This window comes from Scyliorhinus torazame, chromosome 20 (genome assembly GCF_047496885.1).
Source record: "Scyliorhinus torazame isolate Kashiwa2021f chromosome 20, sScyTor2.1, whole genome shotgun sequence".
In the NCBI taxonomy this organism is placed as follows: Eukaryota; Metazoa; Chordata; class Chondrichthyes; order Carcharhiniformes; family Scyliorhinidae; genus Scyliorhinus; species Scyliorhinus torazame.
In genome coordinates, this window is record NC_092726.1 from 15,041,443 (window position 1) to 15,064,620 (window position 23,178).

The 23,178-nt window shown below is 47.8% G+C and overlaps 1 protein-coding gene across 4 annotated transcripts in view; it reads left to right on the plus strand.

Annotated features, from left to right (window-relative positions):
- Nucleotides 1-9,687: 9,687 nt before the first annotated feature.
- The window catches only part of LOC140396900 (glycerol-3-phosphate acyltransferase 1, mitochondrial-like), a 79,933-nt gene continuing 66,442 nt past the window's right edge, over nt 9,688-23,178 (plus strand). For 3 of the 4 annotated variants that reach the window (XM_072485749.1, XM_072485751.1, XM_072485752.1), the window contains exons 1-2: nt 9,688-9,814; nt 22,088-22,170. In XM_072485749.1, the coding sequence (XP_072341850.1) occupies nt 22,102-22,170 (69 nt within the window). In that variant the 5' untranslated portion in view covers nt 9,688-9,814; nt 22,088-22,101. Of the gene's footprint in view, nt 9,815-12,630; nt 12,847-22,087; nt 22,171-23,178 lie in introns of all 4 variants that reach the window. The other variant, XM_072485750.1, reaches the window with a different exon arrangement.

Below are 23,178 nucleotides of genomic sequence, written 5' to 3' on the forward strand. Positions count from 1 at the left end.
CTTTGTGCATTAATGCACGGAGCATTTGCAATAAAGTGGATGAACTAATCACAGATAGGTGTAAACGTGTACGATATAATTGGGATTATGGAGACATGGCTGCAGGGTTACCAGGGATGGCAACTGAATGTCCCAGGGTATTCAATATTTAGGAAGGACAGACAAATCATAAAAGGTGGTGGAGTGGCATTACTGGTTAAAAAGGAAATTAACACAATCGTGAGAAAGGATATTAGCTCTGACAATGTGTAGTCTGTATGGGTAGAGTTGTGAAATACCAAAATCACTAGTGAGCATCATATATAGACCTCCAAACTGCAGTGGTGATGTTGGGAATGGCATTGAACAGAAAATAGAGATGCCTGTGATGAGGGAATATCTGTGGTCATGGGTGATTTTAACCTGCACATAGATTGGGCAAATCAAATTAGCCACAGTAACGTAGAGGAGGAATTCCTGGAGTGTATACGGGATGGCTTTCTTGACCAATATGTGGAGGAACCAACAAGAGAGCAAGCCATCTTAGACTGGGTACTGTGTCAGAGAAGGGAATCATTACCAATCTGGCTGGATGAGCAGTAGAATTTCATTACCAACCCTTTGGGGATGAGCAGTCAAATTTTTTGTCAAGATGAAGAGTGAAGTACTTGATTTGGAGACTAGGGTGCTGAATCTTAACAAAGGAAAGTGTGAAGATATGAGGCGTGAGTTGGCCTTGATAGATTGGGGCGAGTTACTTAAAGGGATGACAGTGGATAGGCAATGGCACACATACAAGGAATGCATGGATGAACTACAGCAACTGTTTATTCCTGTCTGGCACAAAAACAAAATGGATAAGGGGTCCAATCCATGACTTACAAAGGAAATTAGAAATAGTATCCGATCTAAAGAAGAAGCATACAGATTGGCCAAGAAAAATAGTATGTCTGATGATTGGGAGCAGTTTAGAATTCAGCAATAAAGGACCAAGGGATTGATTAAAAAGGGGAAAATACGGTATGAAAGTAAGCTTGCAGGGACCAAAAGACTGACACTAAGAGTTTCTGTAAGTACGTGATGGTACAGAGATTGGTGAAGACGAACGTAGGTCTGCATTGACAGAAACGAGGGAATGCATAATAGGGGACAAAGAAATGGCTGAGCAACTGAATACATACTTTGGTTCTGTCTTCACAAAAGGGGACACAAATCAGATACCAGAAATGTTGGAGAATGCAAAATTTAGTGAGAGAGAAGGATTGAGGGAGATTAACATTAGTAAAGAAATGGTGCTGGGGAAATTGATGGGATTGAAGGCTGATAAATCCCCAGGGCCTGATAATCTATATCCCAGAGTACTTAAGGAAGTGGCTCTAGAAATAATGGATGCATTGGTGTTCATCTTCCATGATTCTGTAGACTCTGGAGCAGTCCCTGCAGATTGAAGGGGAGCTAATGTCACTCCAATATTCAAAAAGGGAGGCAGAGAGAAAACAGGGAATTATAGACCAGTAAGCCTAACGTCGGGAGTGGAGCAAATTCTCAAATCCATTGTCAAGGATTTTATAGTGGAGCATTTAGAAAACTGGCAGGCTCAGACCGAGTCAGCATGGATTTAGGAAGGGGAAATCATGCTTGACAAATCTATTGGAATTCTGTGAAGGGGTAACCAGTACAGTCGACAAGGGGGAGCCAGTTGATGTGGTATATTTGGACTTTCAGGAAGTGTTTGACTAAGTCCCGCATAAGAGATTATTGTGCAAGGTTAAAGTGCACGGGATTGGGGGAGTGTATTGAGATGGATAGAAAACTGGTTGGCAGAAAGGAAAGAGTAGGAATTAACGAGTCCTTTTCAAATTGGCAGGCAGTAACCAGTGGGGTGCCACAGGGATCGGTGCTGTGACCCCAGCTATTGACAATATATATTAATGATTTGGATGACGGAACAAAATGTAACATCTCAAAGTTTGCAAATGATACCAAGTTGGATGGTGGGGTGAACAATGATGAGGATGCAGAGATTCTTCAGCATGATCTGGACAGGTTAGGTGAGTGGGCAAATCAATGGCAGATGCAGTATAATTTGGATAAATGTGAAGCAATTTGGAAGCAAAAACAAGGAGGCAGATTACTACCTGAATGGCTGGGAGAGAGGAGTGTGTAGCGGGACCGAGGTGTCCTTGTGTACTAGTCACAGAAGGTATGCATGCAGGTTCAGCAGGCGGTAAAGAAGGCAAAAGGTTTCGAGTACAGGAGCAGGGATGTGTTATTGCAATTATACATGGCCTTGGTGAGGCCACATCTAGAATATTGTGTGGCGTTTTGGCCTCCTTTTCTGAGGAAGGATGTTCTTCCTCTCGAGGATGTGCAGCGAAGGTTTACCAGGCTGATTCTGGGGATGGCGGGAGTGACGTATGAGGAGAGATTGACTAGGTTAGGATTGTTTTTGCTGGAGTTCAGGCGAATAAAGGAGGATCTCATAGAGACTTATAAAATTCTAACAGGACTAGATAGGGTGGATGCAGGGAGGATGTTCCTGATGGTGGGTGTGTCCAGAACCAGGAGTCACAGTCTGAGGATTTGGGGGAGACCATTTAGGACAGAGATGATGAGACATTTCTTCATCCAAAGAGTGGTGAGCCTATAGAATTCATTACCACAGGAAGTAGTTGAGACTGAAACATTAGATATGGCACTTGAGGTGAATGGGATCAAGGATTATGGGGAGAAAGCAGGATTAGGCTATTAAGTTGGACGATCAGCCATGGTCGTGACGAATGGTGGAGCAGGCTTGAAGTGCCGAATGGCCTCCTCCTGCTCTTATATTCTATGTTTCACCTGCCCCGATATTTCCATTTTCTTGGCTCTGTAATTTTTTAATAGCTCTTTGTTTTCAGCACCTTCTAATTCTGATGGAGTTATTGATCTGAAACGTTAACTCTGTTTGTCTCTCCACAGCTGTTGTCTGATCCGCAAGCTTTTCCAAAATTTTAATTTCAGATTTCTAGCATCTGCAGCATTTTGCTTTAGTTTCATGGATCCTTCCTTGTGCCATCTGTAAATTGATACTTGGGACCACCATGTAGCTGTCTGCAAAGTAACAATTGAAGATGACAACACAATACCTTGAGTGCATTGCATGTGCAAATTTTGCACACACATGTTCTGTTTCTTCCAACACTGTGATTAACTAAATTAGGTTCCCTGAAACTGTTCCAAATCTTTTCTGGCTTTGTTTTTCGGGCAGTTCAATATGACTCACTCTCTGGATGCTCACTCTGATGGACTGGTTACTTTCTCTTGTGTCTTTCCAGTAACCGTTCAACCTCAGCCTCTTCCAGAAAGCACAAAAGAAGCCACAAGTCTTCTCAAAGTATTGCCATATTTTTGGTTGAGGAAGCTGTGGTTTTGGTTCAATTTTAATCCTGCATAACCAAGTTGACACTGCCATTTCACAGGAGGGAGTATCCTTGGTTTGGTAGCTTTGGCAGTCCACAACAGAGAGCTTTCACTTGACATATTAGCTGTTGATTTATCTATATTTCATTCTGAGTTACTTCTTTGGGCAGACACCATGATGAGCGCACTATTGGGCACAGTGATGACATTAGATGAGTTCAGACCCTAACCTGATATGTGACCTGTTGACTGTCCGACCCAACCTGGCTACATTTATGTGGCTTCAGATCCACACAACAGGGTTGATTCTGAATGTGCTGATGGCAGCTAGGGATGGGAAATAAACACTGCCTTGCCAGTGTCGTTCGCATCTGAAGAATATATATTTTTTAAACTTTAGAATTTCAGTATTGGGTTATTTAATAGTGTTGACATGGATCACATTCTGTGCCTATCATATTGGCAACACATTGTTGCTCTCTGCAGCTGAAACTGAAAGAAAATGTTTCCCCATAGATTAAGGACTCTAGTTGCGGTTGGGACTTAAATAACTTAGGTTTGGAGAATAGAGTTTCCATTTTGTACGGAATTGGGAATTGACACTCAAAATGCACTGGTTCGGTTATCATTGAAGTTCCTGTTGAAATTTATTTGCATGATCACAAACCTTTTTAAAAAAATAAATTTTAGAGTCAATTCATTTTTTCCAATTAAGGAGCAATTTAGCGTGTCCAATCCACCTAGCCTGCACATCTTTGGGTTGGGGGGGCGAAACCCACGCAAACACGGGGAGAATGTGCAAACTCCACACAGACAGTGACCCAGAGCCGGGATTGAACCTGAGGCAGCAGTGCTATCCATTGCGCCACCGTGCTGCCCCCATGATCACAAACCTAAGATTTTCCATGAATCAGTTGAATTGGGCAACGTTACAGAAGGTAATTGTTTATTTTCTTTCTCTCAAAAAAATATTCCTCGATGTGTTTAAGAATGGTAAGTTGGTGACCATGTAATTAATACGGCTGAAAATGCATATTTCACCAAAAATAAGCATTTTAATAAGGGTGTCCAGTCTTCCAATTGTAAACAACTTGATTTAAAATTGCTGAAAATGACTTTAAAATGCTATACCTAATCAGTTAAAAGTTTTATTGTTGAAAGGTAGAGTAGTATCAATTGCTCGGAACAAATGAAATATTTTTTGAGATGAAAACCGTATAAAATATGCCTGAACACTTTAGGAAATTTTAAGAGCCACCCTGAACCAATCTCCCAGAGTGGGGAGTGGGTTTTACGAAGAGCCCAAATGAGGTGAATTGAACATTGAAGTAGTGTCAAAGCTCACAAAAAAACCCCAAGTTGTTTTTGGGATAACTTGCATCTAAAATGCTTCGATTTTTTGCACTGTATGGCAAATTCCACCGTGATTCCATTGTGGATGCTACTGGCATAAACGAGTGATGCTCTACCCTATGTTATTTAAAAGTAATTTACAGATATATATGTATTTTTTTCCAGTGGTAGATTACTTCTTTCTTTAGCCCAGTAAAACCTTACATTAAAAATAGTGGGCGTGATTCTCTGGTAAAATTTAAAGTTAATTTGTGGTGGGTTTTCAGGGAGTTTCCTGCTGGTGGGTTCCCCACCACTATTCAATGACACTTAGTCATTCTTTCAGACCCTGGGGAGTTTCTCACCGGTTTAGCCCACACTTAGAATTTATTTTCGCTCTGGGGAGCTGAATCAGAGATCGGGCCGCTATTTTGAAAGGGTGCCCTGATCTCCAAGTCACCTTGTGTGTCCCGGACACCTCCCACCCACGGGAAATGTCACCCTCCACGCACATGGGGACTACCCCACACCCTCAAGTAAGGACACCCCACTATGGGGTCCCCCCTTCTTCAGGCCCCCCTCAATCCCCCTTACAGCACCCTCTCCTTTCTAGGACCCCCACCCGTCACCCCCAACGTTTCTGAGGCCCCTACTTAGCTGCCCTGCACTCCCCCACCCTCCCTACCACTCTCATTTCATGAGCATGCCCCCCCTCACCCCTGACCCTTGGCAGTGCCACCCTGGCACTCGGGCACCCTTGCACTGCCACCGAGGCAGTGCTACTGCCAGCTTGGCATTGCCATCCAGACACCTTGTAGTGCCAGGGTGGCAGTGCCAAGGTGCAAGCCTGGTGCCTGTGTTCCAGTGGGAGCCACCCTGCACTTAGCCTGATCACCTAGGGGTTTCTGATGGCCTGGGAGACCCCCCAGGTGCCTTCCACCTGGTCCATGTTTGTGTGCACCAGCACTAATCGGCACCCAGCTGCAGCCTCCCTGGGAGGCCGAAGAGTCGACAGAGGCAGGTGGATCTTGTGCAGCTAGGTCGTAAGTAGGTTTATGACCTACTTCTGTGACTGTCGTTTAGTCCTGCCCCTTTTGGGCAGAGTTCCAACCACGATCTTGCAGGTGAATCCAGCAAGGCACGGAAGCTGTCGGGGGTCCGCTGGAGGCCTCTCCCTGGATTCTCCGGCCGGGTTGTGCTCTCGCTTGAGCGCAACGCGGCAAGAGACTATCTCCCAGTGCTTTTTTGCACTAAAATGATTCCTTAAAAACATCTAGTTGCCTCAGTATTTGGATGAGTCATATTATTTTCACTCAGATATTGCTAAGCCCATCTTGGATTTCTGTATATTTCATAAACAAGAGCAACTCATCGCTCCAACATCTTGGCATTTGTGTTAAAATTGGGAGAGCTGCCCCATAGACCAGTCAAGGAATAGCCTGACATAGTCATACTGAATAGAATCATGCCTTCCAGCCAATGCCACCAACACCACCATACCCATCTCTGGGTACGTCCTGCCCCACTGATAGGACAAATCCACCAGAGGTAGCAGCACAGTGGTATACTATATGGAGGGAATTGTCCTGGGAGTTCTCAACACCGATTCTGTAACCGATTAAGTCTTGTGGCATTAGGTCAAACGGGCACGGAAACCTCCTACTGTTTACCACCTACCATCACCACTCCCTCCTAACTGATAAGTCAGTACTTCTCCCTGTTGGACACCACTGAGGGTGGCTAGGAATCAGAATATACTCTCTGTGGGAGAACTTCAATGTATATCTCCAAGAATGGCTCAGTTGCATCACTCCTGACTGAGCTGACTGAATCCTAAAAGGCATTGCTGCCAGACTGGGTCTGTGGCAGGTGGTGAGGAAACCAGCAAGAGGGAAAATCTTGCTTTACCTTGTTCTCACCAGTCTACCTATTGCAGATATATCTGTCTGTGGCAGTTTTGATAGGCGTGATTACCGGGCAGTACTTGTGGAAATAAAGTCCCGTCTCCACATTGATGATTCCCTCAATGTTTATGTGTCACTACCACCATGCTAAATTGGATAGATTTCAAACAGATTAAGTAACTCAAAACTCGGCATCCATGAGGCACTGTGGGCTATCAGCAGCAGCAGAATTGTACTCAACCACAAACTAACATCATGGTCCAGCATACCATCACTCTGCCATTACCACCAAGGCACATCCCTTTGATGAGCTGTACCAGTACAGCTACAACACTGGCATCTACCTGGCAATGTGAAAAAATGCGAGATATGTCTTGTATATAAAAAACACAAATCCAGCCCCATCAGTCTACTCTTGATCATCAGTAAAGTAATGGTAGTGGTCATCTAAAGCGCCATCAAGCGACACTTACTGAGTAATAACCTGCTCACTGACGCTCAGTTTGGGTTCCGCCAGGATCACTAAGCTTCTGACTTGATTACAGCCTTGGTCCAAACAGGGACAGAAGAGATTAACTCTGGAGGTGAGGTGAGTGTGGCTGTCCTTGACCATGAGGCAGCATTTGACATCAAGGAACCCCGGAAAAACAAGAGTCAATGGACATCTGGGCAAAGTGTCCACAGGTGGGAGTCATGCCTTACACAAAGAAAGATGGTTAGGGTTCTTGGAGGTCAATCATCAGCCTCAGGACATCATTCTACGAGTTCCTCAGGGAAGTATCCTAGGCCCAACCATCTTCAGGTGTTTCATCATGAGGTCAAAAGTTAGGATGTTTGCTGATGATTGTACATTCTCCAGCAGCATTTTCAGCTCCTTGGATATGAAGCAGTCCATGCACATGTGCAGTGAGACCTTGACAATCTTCAAATTTGTGTCGATAAGTGGTAAGTGCCTGGCAATGACCTCCTGCAACAAGAGAGAATCCAACCATCTTTCCTTGACATTCAGTGGAATTACCATTATTCATCCCCCATGATCAACATCCATAGGGTTACCATTGACCATCACCTAAACTGGACTCGCCACATAAATACTGTGCTTACAAGAGCAGGTCAGAGGCTGGGAATTCTGTGGCAAGTGAATTCACGTCCCAACTCCCCAAAGCCTGTTCACCAGCGAGAAGGCACGAATCAGAAGTGTGATGGGACACTTGCTTGGATGAGTGCAGCTCAACAACACTCAAGAAACTCAACACTAAGCAGGAAAAACAGCCCACTTGATTGGTCCCCTTTCCACCACATAGATTACATAGATTACATTACATACATAGAACATACAGTGCAGAAGGAGGCCATTCGGCCCATCGAGTCTGCACCGACCCACATTAATCCCTCACTTCCACCCAATAACCCCTCCCAACCCTTATGGACACTACGGGTAATTTAGCATGGCCAATCCACCTAACCTGCACGTCTTTGGACTGTGGGAGGAAACCGGAGCACCCGGAGGAAACCCACGCGGACACGGGGAGAACGTGCAAACTCCGCACAGACAGTGACCCAGCGGGGAATCGAACCTGGGACCCTGGCGCTGTGAAGCCACAGTGCTAATCACTTGTGCTACCGTGCTGCCCACGTTCAACGAACAGTGACAGTAGTGTGTACCATCTACATTGCAACAATTTGCCAGTACCTCTTTGACAACACCTTCCAAACCTGCTACCTTTATCACCTAGAAGGTCAAGGGCTGCAGATGCATGGAAACATGACCCCCAGAGGTTTTTCACACACCATCCTGACTTGGAGCTATATTGTTTTACCTTCACTGTTGCCCACATCCTTTGAAATAATTAAAAAAGGCTCTTGAACAGCACCCTCCAAACCTGTGACCTTGACTCACCAGAAGAACAAGGGTGGCAGCTTCCAAATAACAACTTGAACCATCTTCATGCAACCTTGAGAGCATCTGTAAATCTGCTGTATGGACCATTCCTCACACTTTTTCGAAGCAGGGCTACTGGACTTGACTTCGACGGAAGACTTGCTCTTCAAAGGATTTCCCAAAAGGCCCATTTTCATTTATTGGGAAAACTGAAAAATTAATTGTGTTCAATATTTTGGAATGAAGCTTGTAAACAAAAAAATTAAAAAAAAGTACAGCCAATAGGCTTCTCTTGCATTCAGAATTCACTTTTCCCCACTAAAAATCCATTTCCATTTATGCGCACCCCCCTGCCCCCGCACCACCTCTGCGGCCCATATATTTTTCTTTGTTCTCTCTTTTGATGCCACCTTTCTGGGGTTCCTTTTTAATTGGAGCCATTGTTGTCATGTTCTGTCGACTGGCTAAAGTAAATGATGAACTACAGAGCATCTAATTTGAATAATTTATTGTGGAACAACTGCGTGATGAAGATAACTTAAGATTTAAAAAAATAATAAACTACTATCGCTAATTAACTACTGTAGAGCTACTGCAAAATATGTCTATCCCTCAGCACAACCTACTCCCAACTCCCCAGCCACAGGGTCACGTCGTGGATTTACACTGCCACCTCGTGGTCAGAGGTCATGCATAACATAATGCAGAACTTGCTTTCTGCACATCATCACAATTGACTTGTCTTTAGGTGGTTTTTGATGGGTGCAACTGCATTCTCATTTCAAAACAAAATCTGTGGGGTAAATGTAAAGCTGTAGAGCAGCGGGAGTTTGCTCAACCGTTTCTTCAAACACACGCTGAGGCAGCAACACACCGGTTTGTTTTGAACGAACCAATACATTTCTGACTTGGCGTTGGCCGAAAGCTGAAGATTGCTTGTGCTTTTTTCTTTTAACCAAATGGAACAATGACAATGTCTGATCAAACAGGGGCGTTCGCTGTTCAGCGAGGCTGCGAACAGAAGTTCAGAGCCAGGAGCAGAGAGCACCGATGTCAAACACAAAAGAGCGATGACACAAGGTCGAGGGGGGGGAAAGCGGGCGCCCGGCTCTTTGCGCCCCCTGCAGGCGGCAGCGGGAGCGGCACTCCGACTTTGACCAATGGGGAGGCGGCGCGGGAGTCTGGTGTGTGCGCGCGCGCGCCAGGGCAGTTGGGCAGCGCGCGAGGCGGCGGGCCTTTGTTGTCCGGCAGCAGTGACGCGGCGCAGGTGGAAGTCTTGGGCCGCGAGGCGGCTTCGGAAGCTTGGAGCGGCGAGGTGTGTGCTCGTTTGTGGGTGCGGCGAAGAGCAAGGGGCGGGTCGCGGGCTGGAGGACGGGGAGGGGAGAGAGAATTTGGTGAGAGGGGGTTGAATTGAGGCGAGGGGGAGGAGAATTGAGGCGAGGGGGAGGAGAATTGAAGCGAGGGGAGGAGGAGAATTGAGGAGGGGGAGAATTGAGGCGAGGAGGGGGAGAATTGAGGCGAGGGGGAGGAGAATTGAGGCGAGGGGGAGGAGAATTGAGGCGAGGGGGAGGAGAATTGAGGCGAGGGGGAGGAGAATTGAGGCGAGGGGGAGGAGAATTGAGGCGAGGGGGAGGAGAATTGAGGCGAGGGGGAGAATTGAGGCGAGGGAGGAGAATTGAGGCGAGGGGGAGGAGAATTGAGGCGAGGGGGAGGAGAATTGAGGCGAGGGGGAGAATTGAGGCGAGGGGGAGGAGAATTGAGGCGAGGGGGAGGAGAATTGAGGCGAGGGGGAGAATTGAGGCGAGGGAGGAGAATTGAGGCGAGGGGGAGGAGAATTGAGAAGGGGGAGAATTGAGGCGAGGGGGAGGAGAATTGAGGCGAGGGGGAGAATTGAGGCGAGGGAGGAGAATTGAGGCGAGGGGGAGAATTGAGGCGAGGGAGGAGAATTGAAGCGAGGGGGAGGAGAATTGAAGCGAGGGAGGAGAATTGAGGCGAGGGGGAGGAGAATTGAGAAGGGGGAGAATTGAGGCGAGGGGGAGGAGAATTGAGGCGAGGGGGAGGAGAATTGAGGCGAGGGGGGAGAATTGAGGCGAGGGGGAGGAGAATTGAGGCGAGGGGGAGGAGAATTGAGGCGAGGGAGGAGAATTGAAGCGAGGGGGAGGAGAATTGAGGCGAGGGGGAGGAGAATTGAGGCGAGGGGGGGGAGAATTGAGGCGAGGGGGGGGAGAATTGAGGCGAGGGGGAGGAGAATTGAGGCGAGGGGGAGGAGAATTGAGGCGAGGGGGAGGAGAATTGAGGCGAGGGGGAGGAGAATTGAGGCGAGGGGGAGGAGAATTGAGGGGGAGGAGAATTGAGGAGGGGGAGAATTGAGGCGAGGGGGAGGAGAATTGAAGCGAGGGGGAGGAGAATTGAGGAGGGGAGAATTGAGGCGAGGAGGAGGAGAATTGAGGCGAGGGGGAGGAGAATTGAGGCGAGGGGGAGGAGAATTGAGGCGAGGGGGAGGAGAATTGAGGACGGGGAGAATTGAGGTGAGGGGGAGGAGAATTGAGGCGAGGGGGAGGAGAATTGAGGCGAGGGGGAGGAGAATTGAGGCGAAGGGGAGGAGAATTGAGGCGAGGGGGAGGAGAATTGAGGCGAGGGGGAGGAGAATTGAGGCGAGGGGGAGGAGAATTGAGGCGAGGGGGAGGAGAATTGAGGCGAGGGGGAGGAGAATTGAGGCGAGGGGGAGGAGAATTGAGGCGAGGGGGAGGAGAATTGAAGCGAGGGGGAGGAGAATTGAGGAGGGGGAGAATTGAGGCGAGGAGGGGGAGAATTGAGGCGAGGGGGAGGAGAATTGAGGCGAGGGGGAGGAGAATTGAGGACGGGGAGAATTGAGGTGAGGGGGAGGAGAATTGAGGCGAAGGGGGTGGAGAATTGAGGCGAGGGGGTGGAGAATTGAGGCGAGGGGGAGGAGAATTGAGGCGAGGGGGAGGAGAATTGAAGCGAGGGGGAGGAGAATTGAGGAGGGGGAGAATTGAGGCGAGGGGGAGGAGAATTGAGGCGAGGGGGAGGAGAATTGAGGCGAAGGGGAGGAGAATTGAGGCGAGGGGGTGAAGAATTGAGGCGGGGAGAATTGAGGCGAGGGGGAGGAGAATTGAAGCGAGGGGGAGGAGAATTGAGGAGGGGGAGAATTGAGGCGAGGGGGAGGAGAATTGAGGCGAGGGGGAGGAGAATTGAGGCGAGGGGGAGGAGAATTGAGGGGGAGGAGAATTGAGGAGGGGGAGAATTGAGGCGAGGGGGAGGAGAATTGAAGCGAGGGGGAGGAGAATTGAGGAGGGGAGAATTGAGGCGAGGAGGAGGAGAATTGAGGCGAGGGGGAGGAGAATTGAGGCGAGGGGGAGGAGAATTGAGGCGAGGGGGAGGAGAATTGAGGACGGGGAGAATTGAGGCGAGGGGGAGGAGAATTGAGGCGAGGGGGAGGAGAATTGAGGCGAGGGGGAGGAGAATTGAGGCGAAGGGGAGGAGAATTGAGGCGAGGGGGAGGAGAATTGAGGCGAGGGGGAGGAGAATTGAGGCGAGGGGGAGGAGAATTGAGGCGAGGGGGAGGAGAATTGAGGCGAGGGGGAGGAGAATTGAGGCGAGGGGGAGGAGAATTGAGGCGAGGGGGAGGAGAATTGAAGCGAGGGGGAGGAGAATTGAGGAGGGGGAGAATTGAGGCGAGGAGGGGGAGAATTGAGGCGAGGGGGAGGAGAATTGAGGCGAGGGGGAGGAGAATTGAGGACGGGGAGAATTGAGGTGAGGGGGAGGAGAATTGAGGCGAAGGGGGTGGAGAATTGAGGCGAGGGGGTGGAGAATTGAGGCGAGGGGGAGGAGAATTGAGGCGAGGGGGAGGAGAATTGAAGCGAGGGGGAGGAGAATTGAGGAGGGGGAGAATTGAGGCGAGGGGGAGGAGAATTGAGGCGAGGGGGAGGAGAATTGAGGCGAAGGGGAGGAGAATTGAGGCGAGGGGGTGAAGAATTGAGGCGGGGAGAATTGAGGCGAGGGGGGGAGAATTTGGGTGAGGTGAGGGGAGAATAGAATTTGAGTGATGGAAGTGTTGATCGGATTGGGGCTGGATTCTCTGTTCCCTCTTCGTGTTGCCATCTACCCTAGGTGCCATGCCAGGGGGGGCATTATGCGTGGCGGGGACGGCGAACGCGTGGGTCATGTGGAGCGGCGCGGGGCAGATCGGTGGGACCTTGTTTGGTGGTCCAGGCCTGGCGAGGCCGCCGCCGTGCGCATGTGTGGACTCGGAACTGGAAGTACGGGGGCCCGTATCCGCAGCCAAAGGTGTATGAAGCTCCCCGGGTCCCTGCCAGCCGCCTGCAGGTAGGTGAATTGGACTTTAATTTTTTGTGGGAAAGTCTGGAGCGAAACGCTAGCATTTTAACGCTGGCGTGGGGACATAGCCCCATTTTTGGAGAATCCAGCCCAGGGAGTTGGTCGGAGGGGCAGTCGGGAAGGGGGTTGGTCGGAGGGGCAGTTTGGGGGGGGGGTGGTCGGAGGGGCAGTGAGGGGAGTTGGTCGGAGGGGCAGTGGGGGGAGGGGGGTGGTTGTTCAGAGGGGAAAAGGAGTGATTGGAGGTGGGGTGTGTTTGTTGGAGGGGGTGGGAGAGGGAGGTGGGAAGGAATCTATAGTACTGGTATTAAATGATCTTTTTCCATTTTCTTTGAATGCTTTTGTTAATTCGTTCAAAAATATTTGAGATAGGGCAAACAATTAGAACATAGAACATACAGTGCAGAAGGAGGCCATTCGGCCCATCGAGTACCGACCCACTTAAGCCCTCACTTCCACCCTATCCCCATAACCCAATCACCCCATCTAATCTTTTTGGACACAGGGCAATTTAGCATGGCCAATCTACCTAACCTGCACGTCTTTGGACTGTGGGAGGAAACCGGAGCACCCGGAGCAAACCCACGCAGACACGGGGAGAACGTGCAGACTCCGCACAGACAGTGACCCAGCAGGGCATCGAACCTGGGACCCATGTGCTGTGAAGCCACAGTGCTAACCACTATGCGACCGTGCTGCCACCAAACAATAAAAAATAAAAGCCCCAGCAAAAAGAAATGGAACACAATACATGGCACCTAGGGTAGATGGCAACACTAAAAGGGGAACAAAACTACTAACGAAGGAGGGGGGAACCTTATGTAAAAACCGTTGTAAATAAGACACAAACTTGTTTTTGTATATATCAGATACATTTGAGCTGTTACTCTGTAAAATACTAATAGAAATATTTTTTTAAAAGATGCTGGCACACCAAGAGGAAACAGTTAACGTTTTGATTCTTGGACCCATTGTCCAGTTCCACATGACATTTTTCCAAAAGTAACTTAATTTCAGCATAATTAGTGGACAAGCACTATAATGCACCTGTTAATATTGATTCTGAAGGTTCTGCAATCTTGTGCTGAGATGGAAATTTGCTCTTGTGTGAAACGTTTGTTGAATCCAACCTGGCCAATTACTGCCCGATTATCCTCCCAATCCTAAGTAAACTAATTGATGCAGTTATTAATAATGCATCAAGTGACACTGCTCAGTGGTGACCTGCTTAATGATGTTCATTTTGGGTCACTTTCAAACCATGCCGCAGCCTTGGTCCAGACATGGGTTCAATAATGGAAGACTGGAAATGAGTGCAATCACCATGGAAGTCGTTGCTGCATTCAGCTATGAATAACCCAATGGAGCAATTCTAATTGAAGCTAATAGGTTCAGAGGCAAATCCAATTTCAAAAAATGCTGTACTCAGATTGACGTAAAGGAACACAGCCATTGTAAAGAAACCAATCATCAGAAGTCCAGGACATCATTGAAGGATTCCTCAGGGTAGAATTCTTGGTCCAGCTTTCTATAGCTGCTTGATTTCCTTTCCTCCATCTTAAATCAGAAGTGGGACATTTTGCTGACCATTATCCTTGGAAGTTCCATTCACAACTCCTCTGATTATTGAGCAGCTCACACTAGCCAGCAGGAGGACCTGAACAACATCCAAACTTTGGTTGACTGGGAGCAGGTAATGCATATGGCAAGTGACCTTGGTGCAATCACCATTTCAGTAAAGAGGAAGCTCCATCATTTCCCTTCAAATTACTCTGTAATCTTGATCATTTGATCAGAAGTTGAATTGGGCCAGCCGGATCAATGTTGTAGCCACAAACAGGTCAGTGGCCAGATACTCTTTAACCATTCAAACCATCTCCAGGCTTATGTCAGGAGTGTGAGGGAATGCTCGTTGCTTGTTTAGTTGAGTGAAACTGCAACAATATAGTGAAGTTCAGCCCCATCCAGCAGGGTTCCTGCAGATCATGGCAATCCTGGAAGTCATAGAATTTGTAAATGACTTTTCCAAGCCTGGAATAGACATAGATATTTCCTTGAAAAGTCATGAAACTTTATTGAGAGACTGCCAGAACAGCAGTCATCAACAGTAGCCTACCAATCAGGTCAGATTGGCTGCTTTTGACACTGCCAGAACAGCTGTAATCGGTCGAGTCGTACGCATGCGATTTCACACACTTTCCTCATTTGGGGGAGGAATTTTGTTTGAAGTGTAATTTGCAAATTATTTTTGTTGTGGAGGCACAAGACTTGGCAAGTGCATTCTTGAGAGCTGAAGCACAGTGAACAAGATAAGTTGAGTGCAGGCACCTGATGAAAGAAACAATTCTAAAATGATACTGCATGCCCATGGTTGATGCCATATCTTTAGTTTGAGACACTAAAAACATCTTCAACTTGGGAAATGTCATGGAATTTCATTTTACTAAAAGGGCAAAAAACCTGGAGCAATTTGCAAAGTTGTTGCCTTGTCACTGAAGTCAAAATCCGCCACTGGTGCAGTGTTGCTGAAACAATCTACTGGATGAACTGCTGCAACATACCAGTTATTTCAACAGACTGCTCCTGCACTGCAATATTTATGACTGGGAAAATCAAGAGCAGCAATGTTGTGGGAATGGCATCCCTCCACAGTCTCTCATTGTCAAGGAATCTTGCCTTCATAATGATAAAAGCAAACTACAGGACCATCTGAGCAGATCTGACAGCATCTGTGGAGAGCGAAGGGAGCTAACCTTTAGAGTTTGGATGACTCTTGTTGAAGATGTCTTAGCTGGATTAATAACCTGGAATTTCCTACCACAAATTGTGGGATCATCAATAATTTAACCATTTCAGGTGAAGGCTCACCACCATTTTCGGGATCAAGGCAATAAACGTGGCATGTCAGTGCTGACCAAACTTTAAACTAATTAAACAAATGCTATTTTGCCATCTACCATGCAGGAATAAATTGAACATTGTCATGCGTGTGTCCCTTTAAGAAATGTTTGGTCATACTGATGTGTTAGGCAGGTAGGTTCAATGTGGACTGCACTCGATGCAGGGAAGCTAGAAACAGACGTCTAACACTGGAGAAGATCCAACACTGTTTTATTCAACGATAAAACTGATATACATATTCAGCTGTGGGTCGACACTATATTAAACTGACTGGAGACCTTGTAGTAGCCTGACCAGACTTACTAGCTACCACATGGTGTTTGCACTTGCTAGCACGTGGACTCTGACTGTCTGAGTGGCTGGGTCCCGAGAGAGCGGGAAACCTAGTGCCCTCTGGCTTTACAGTGGTGTCCTGTCGGGTGTTTGGCTGCACTGTGTTCAGTGCTTACTGGTCATCCTGTGTGTCAATCACTTCCTGTCTGCATCTCATTATATACATGAGTGGATATTATGACATCTCCCCCCCTGCTTTTCTATATATATATATCTATATATTATATTGCAGATACATGGCAAACAAAACAATATTTACAGAGGTTAAATCGATGAAGTCACAAAAGTTCAGTCTACAGATTCAGCCTTTGTGGTGGGCACTGAATTCTTGTCGATCGCTGCAGAGGTGGATCAGGAGCTGTCTGCACGTGGCTAGGCAGGATCGCTACCATCGCGGTGGTCGCATGGGCCGGCAGGATTGCTGGTAGATCGGTGGCCTCGTGGCAGGGTACGTCCGGAGGAAGCATCGTAGGCTGCGGGGCACTTCGGTCAGGTAGCGGGGGTGGAACTCTTCGCAGTGCCCGTCTGTTGCGCCGTAGCAGGGAGCCATCAGCCATGCGGACAAGGAACGATCTTGGGGCCACTTGTATGATCACAACAGCTGTGGCTGACCAGCCGTCCTCAGGCAACTGGACACGAACATGATCAGTTGGGGCCAGCTCGGGTAGATCCGTGGCATGAGCATTGTATGTGGCCTTCTGTTGAGCCCGCAACTGCTGCATTTTCTGTAAGACCGTGAGGTGGTCAAGGTCTCGAACATGGATGGCAGGAACTGTAGTCCTCAGAGTGCGATTCATGAGCACCTGCGCTGGAGACAACCCAGTGGTTAGTGGGATTGCCCTGTATGCCAGCATCGCCAGGTTGAAGTCGGAGCCTGAGTCTGCAGCTTTGCACAGCAACCGCTTTACAATATGGACCCCTTTCTCGGCTTTCCCGCTTGACTGCAGGTAGTGGGGACTGGAGGTTACGTGACGGAAATTGTAGGACTATGCAAAATCAGACCATTCCTGGCTATAAAAGCAAGGACCGTTGTCACTCATTACCGTGAGCGGAATCCCATGCCTGGCGAACGTTTCTTTGCAGGCTTTGATTACCGCCTTTGACGTGATGTCGGATAGTTTCACCACTTCTGGGGAACTGGAGAAGTAGTTGACCAGGAGTATGTAGTCAAGCCCCTTGGCGTGGAAAAGGTCTACACCTACTTTTGACCACGGAGAGGTCACGATCTTGTGCTGTTGCAGCGTTTCCTTGATTTGAGCTGGTTGAAACTTCTGACAGGGCAGTTGAGGACTGTGTTGGCAATGTCCTGGCTGATACCCGGCCAATAGACTACCTCCCGAGCTCTGCGTCGGCATTCCTCAACCCCAAGGTGACCCTCATGGAGTTAGCCCATCACCATAGCCCGCATGCTCTGAGGAATTACGATCCTGTCGAGTTTCAGAAGGATTTCCCCCACCACCATCAGGTCGTCTTTTACGTTATAGAACTGGGGACATTGGCCCTTCTGTCAGCTATTGGTAAGGTGCTGCATCACATGCTGTAGCCAGAGGATCCTTGGCCGTCTCCTCACGAATTTGGACCACCCATTCGTCAGAGGCCGGAAGGTTGGTGGCACACAACTGCACTTGCGCTTCTATGTGGCAGATGAAGTCACTTTGTTCACACGGTGTGGTAATGGACCTGGATAGGGCATCTGCAACGATCAGCTCTTTGCCTGGCGTGTAGACAAGTTTGAAGTCGTAGCGGCGTAGCTGAAGAAGAATTTGCTCTAACCGAGGTGTCGTCATTTAAATCCTTCTGGATTATATGGACTAGGGCCTGTGGTCCGTTTCTACCGTGAATTTTGGCAGGCCGTAGACGTAGTCGTGAAACTTTACTATCCCTGTCAGGAGGCCCAGACACTCCTTCTCAATCTGAGCGTACCGTTGCTCAGTGGGCGTCATGGCCCTGGAGGCATACGGCACTGGAGCCCAGGACGAGGAGTCATCTCACTGAAGGAGCACCGCCCCAATGCCGTCCTGGCTTGCATCAGTCGATATCTTAATTTCCTTGGTTGGGTCGAAGAACGCTAGTGCCGGGACTGTGGTGAGCTTTGCTTTCAGCTCCCGCCATTCCTCTTCATGCGTGGGCAGCCACTGGAATTCCGTCGACTTCTTGATGAGATGGCGGAGGGCCGTGGTGTGGGATGCCATATTGGGAATGAATTTCCCGAGCAAGTTGACCATCCCGAGGAAGGGGAGGACCGCCTTCTTGTCCTCCGGGGTCTTCATGGCGTTGATCGCTGAGAACTTGTCGGCATCTGGCCGCACGCCCTGCTGCGAGATGTGGTCACCCAGGAACTTAATATCCGATTGGCCAAATGAGCATTTGGCCCTGTTGAGCTGGAGACCATGTCCATGAATTCTCTGGAATACCTTCTTGAGGCGAGCGATGTGTTCCTGGGGCGTTGTGGACCAGATAATTTCGTCGTCAACGTATACTCGCACCCCCCTCGATGACCTCCATCATCTGCTCCATGATGCGGTGAAATACTTGGGAGGCAGATATGATCCCAAAAGGCATCCGGTTGTAGCAATAGCGACTGAACTGGGTGGTGAACGTGCACAGCTTGCGACTGGACGTGTCCATCTGTATTTGCCAAAAATCCTTGGAGGTGTCCAGCATCTCACTGGTCAACTCTTCACGTTTTGGTATCGGGTAATGCTCCCGCATGATGTTGCGGTTTAGATCCTTGGGGTCAATGCAAATGCGAAGCTCCCCTGACTGCTTCTTTACGCTGACCATGGAGCTGACCCAGTATGTTGGCTCTGTGACTTTCGAGATGATGCCCTGGTCTTGGAGGTCCTGTCATTGCTTCTTCAGACGATCCTTGAGGGGTGCCGGCACCTGGCGTGGTGCATGAATTACAGGAGTGGCGTTCAGCTTGAGCAGGATTTTATATCGGTATGGGAGCGTGCCCATTCCATCGAATACGCTGTGGTACTGCGTGATAATATCATCTATGTCGGCTTACAAGTTTCCATCAGGCGAGGCCGTCGCCGGTGATGATGACATGGTGTGGACTCACTGAACCAGGTTCGGGAGCTTGCAGGCTTGAGCACCGAGCAGGGACGCTCTGTCAGGCCCGACGATTTCAAACCGCAGTGTTGCCTTGATCGCCTTGTTGGATTCCCCTAGTTGACAGGAGCCGCTGGCAGCTATGGCATTTCCAATGTAGTCAAGGAGCTGGCAGGCCGGTGGAAGAATGTTTGGTCTGGCACGGATGGTTTCCAGGTCGGATTTTGAGATGAGGTTCGCTGATGCGCCGATGTCTAGTTTAAATCGGATGCAAGCCTTGTTAACTGTGAGGACAGCACACCACTCGTCGTTGGGATCCACGCTGAGGATCGAGAGGCGTTTCGCCGTTGTGGTGGAAGGCAGCACATGTGTAGTTATGATGCCCACCCGGTGTGGGGACTTGAGGCACTCAGCATAAGGGTCTGTTGGGCTGTCGGGATCGGAATCTGGCATGCCTAGTTATATTGAGCGGACACTTCTGCGCTGCAGCTGGGATTGCTGTCTGCCGAGCGGTGGAGTAGATCTGCGTAGTGGCCAAGCTTGCCACACTGTAGCCAACGGCATCCTTTTGCCAGACATTGCCGCTTTAAATGGGCGGAGCCACAATTCCGACACGTCATGACGCATGCGCAGTGCGGTCGGTCAACGTACGCACCTGCGTTGTCGGGCTCATAGTCCACTCTGTCGTGGCGCGCATGCGCAGGGACCCGGGAAAAACACGCGAAACGGCCACTCTCCTCGATGCTCAGGCCCTGCATTTGTGCAATGGCCTGCACCCGTTCCGCCTCGTGGGAGGCCAGCTTTGCAGTTTCTGCCGCCCTGATGTGGGAGTAACGATTCTTGGCATATTCATGGACAACGTCTCGATAGCGACACAGGGTCAATTGTTTGACTTTCAGGAACTGCTGCCGAAGGGAGTCGGAGTGGATCCCGAAAACGATCTGATCATGGAATCAGTCGTCGAGGCATAGTTACATGACTGCGCTAGGATGTGGAGATGGGTCACGAAGGACTGAAAAAGTTCATCCTTACCCTGAAGCCTCTGCTGGAAAACGTACCGTTCAAAGCTCCCATTCACCTCAATGTCGCAGTGGCTGTCAAACTTCAAGACTGTTTTGAATTTTGTTTTGTCTTCGTCGTCAGCGAACGGAAGGGAGTTGTGGATGGCGTGGTCCCCGCGGTGAAGAGAAATAGTGCGATCTTCCTGGCATTCGATGCTGCTTCGAGGTCGGAGGCCTCGATGTACAAGAGGAACTTTTGCTTGAAGATTTTCCAATTGACGCCGAGGTTGCCAGAGATGCGGAGCTGCGGGAGGGGGCTGGATATTTCCCATTTTACCGGATGGCTGCTTGCTGGTCAATGCTGGTTCACTCGAGGTAGGTCTGTCAAGATCAGTATCACTCTGGTACAATGATGTGTTAGGCAGGTCGATTCGATGCGGACTGCACTCGATGCAGGGAAGCTAGATACAGACGTCTAACACTGGAGAAGATCCAACACTGTTTTATTCAACGATAGAACTGATAATATTCAGCTGTGGGTCGACACTATACTGAACTGACTGCATCTCATTATATACATGAGTGGATATTATGACACATACCACATGACTTGTAGCACGGCTTCAGTGATGTTATTTGTGGGTGAGAAGGGTTTAGTGTTGGGGTTTCAGTTCCGGTTTGTTGCTTTGGACTGCAGAAGAGAAGCAGTGTTCCCTGTTTTCATTTTATAGCTGTTCCAGGGACCTGAAAGCACATGGGGTGTGGCAAACTGCCTGGGTAACTTTAAAGAGATAGATTTGCTTTCCGGAAGGAGTTTTGAATCTGCTGGTTGGAGGCTGGATCTCCAGGAAAGGACCAGTACCATTCAAATTAGATTACAGTGTGCTGGGCCACACCCTTGAAAAGGATTTATTTTTGGATTTTGTATTGAATTGGAACAGCGACTAAGGGGGATTCATTAAGAGTTATATACATAGATTACTGTAACTTGTGTTTTCTTTATGTTTGCAATTGAGAAATGCTTTACTGTGTTATATATGTTAACACCATTCTTTTAATAAACTGTTTTGATAAAGGCTAGGAAGTGTAATGAATCACGCCTGAAGTGAAGGTTCTTGTGCTCATTGTAGCCAAATTCAACATAAAAGTTTGACGTCAGGTTAACTTCATAATACACTTCGGAGTTTCGAAGCCCCGGCTGATGACAACATTGTCCTCGCATCTGCAAAATATTTGCCTGGGCAAGTCACTGTTGGCAATCCTGAATTTCATACGTAACAATGTTGCCAGTTAGAGCTTGGCCAAATTCCTGCAAATATTGCAGCCAAAGCAAAACACTGCAACATTTGCAATTCTCAATTGTCATGTAAAATTTGCAATTCTGTAAGAATTAGGCAGCATCTGTCGAGAGAAACATTTTGGTTCGATGATCTGGAAATGTAGCGGTTCTCCTGTAGAACATTTCGTTTTTGATGAGGTTTTATTGCACCACCTCCAGCCTCTACTCCAAACAAACTCTTGCTCCCACATACATATACACACACATGTGATTTGTGCTCCGCAGAAATGTGTTCAATGTAATTGGAGGAGCGATCCCACCCTTGATTGATATAATAATCCTTTGTCCACACTGGTGCTGGATGATGGAGGAGAAACAATCCGAGCTGACATATTCCTTTGCTGAACCAAAGCAAAACCTTGTACTGTTTTTACTCTCCCATTTGTATTGTTAGTTTTGGTCAGTGTTTAATTCTGATCTATTACCCCTTGTTCACATACAGTGGCCAAGAAAAATGGCTGTTTCCAAGGGCCAAATGAAACAGACTGACATGGGCATCAACATATTCATATACAAATAGAATCTATTACTCAGTTATTAACTTTACACAAGCTTATTGTCATTCTGAATTAACTAACTTCATCTCAATTTTTTTCTCTAGCCTGAACTGATACCATGGCTTCAGAGCATGAGATGGGTGATGGATTTTTGGCTCATAAGGAATCAACTGAATTTATCAAGAAAGTAAGCTTATCTTTTCATGGCATTTATTGTACTTCAACAATTAAAAATAAAGGACTGCCTTTATCTTCATGCTTCAAAATATTCCACATGCAACTAATTGTTGTAAAGTACAGTCATTGCTGTTCTCGGGTCAGCAAAGATCTGACATGAGGATGAATAACAGGTTAAGTGATAGCTGAAGGAGGAATATTGACTATGGATTCAAAAGAACTTGGTCCACTCCAGCTGATGCATGATATCTTTAACTTGTATCGGGGTCAACAGAATTGGTGCAGGGGGTCTGAAGGAATCTTTAATTTATTGGATCTTAACCTGTCGAACTACGCCAAGTTTGGGGGAAACTTAGTTGATGAATCAAGTCCTGGCGCAATACGACAAGTTGTAAGATTTGTAATATTTTTAGACTGTGTTAAGTTGTTCGATTCCTTGTATTATTCGACTGTGTATAATTGAAGGAATTTATATCATCTCTGCTATTCGGTTATCAGTAGCACTTTGCGAATACTGGAACTCAGCAGAAATTTGCAGTATAAACTCCTCAGGTGCCAAAAAGAATTGCTTTATTTGTAGTCGCTTGATTACAATTTGAAAGTCATTTAAAAGGCAATTCGTAGACAATTCGAAGCTTTCAGAGAATTACAGACATTATCTTTCTTTGCTTAGGCAGACAGCTCGAAAGTAACTTTTAAAAGGTCAAAGTCTGGCAATGAAACATGAAAAGAGAGAGAAAGCTAATCTTCAGCTAAACTCAAACTCAAAGTCAAAAGTGGACTAACATCACTGACACAGTCTGTTAGGCTGACAGAACCCCCAAAGACAATAACCTAAAAACTAAACACTAAAACAAAACTGGAGACTAGAATCAAAGGCAAAAACTGACTAAACTAACAGAAAGACAACACAGCACAACACACCTTCAAAGACAATAAAACCACAGACAACACACTAAAAACTAAACTTAACCTAAAATGGCCGGGAGAAACTTTTCAGTTATACACTTTCATATCT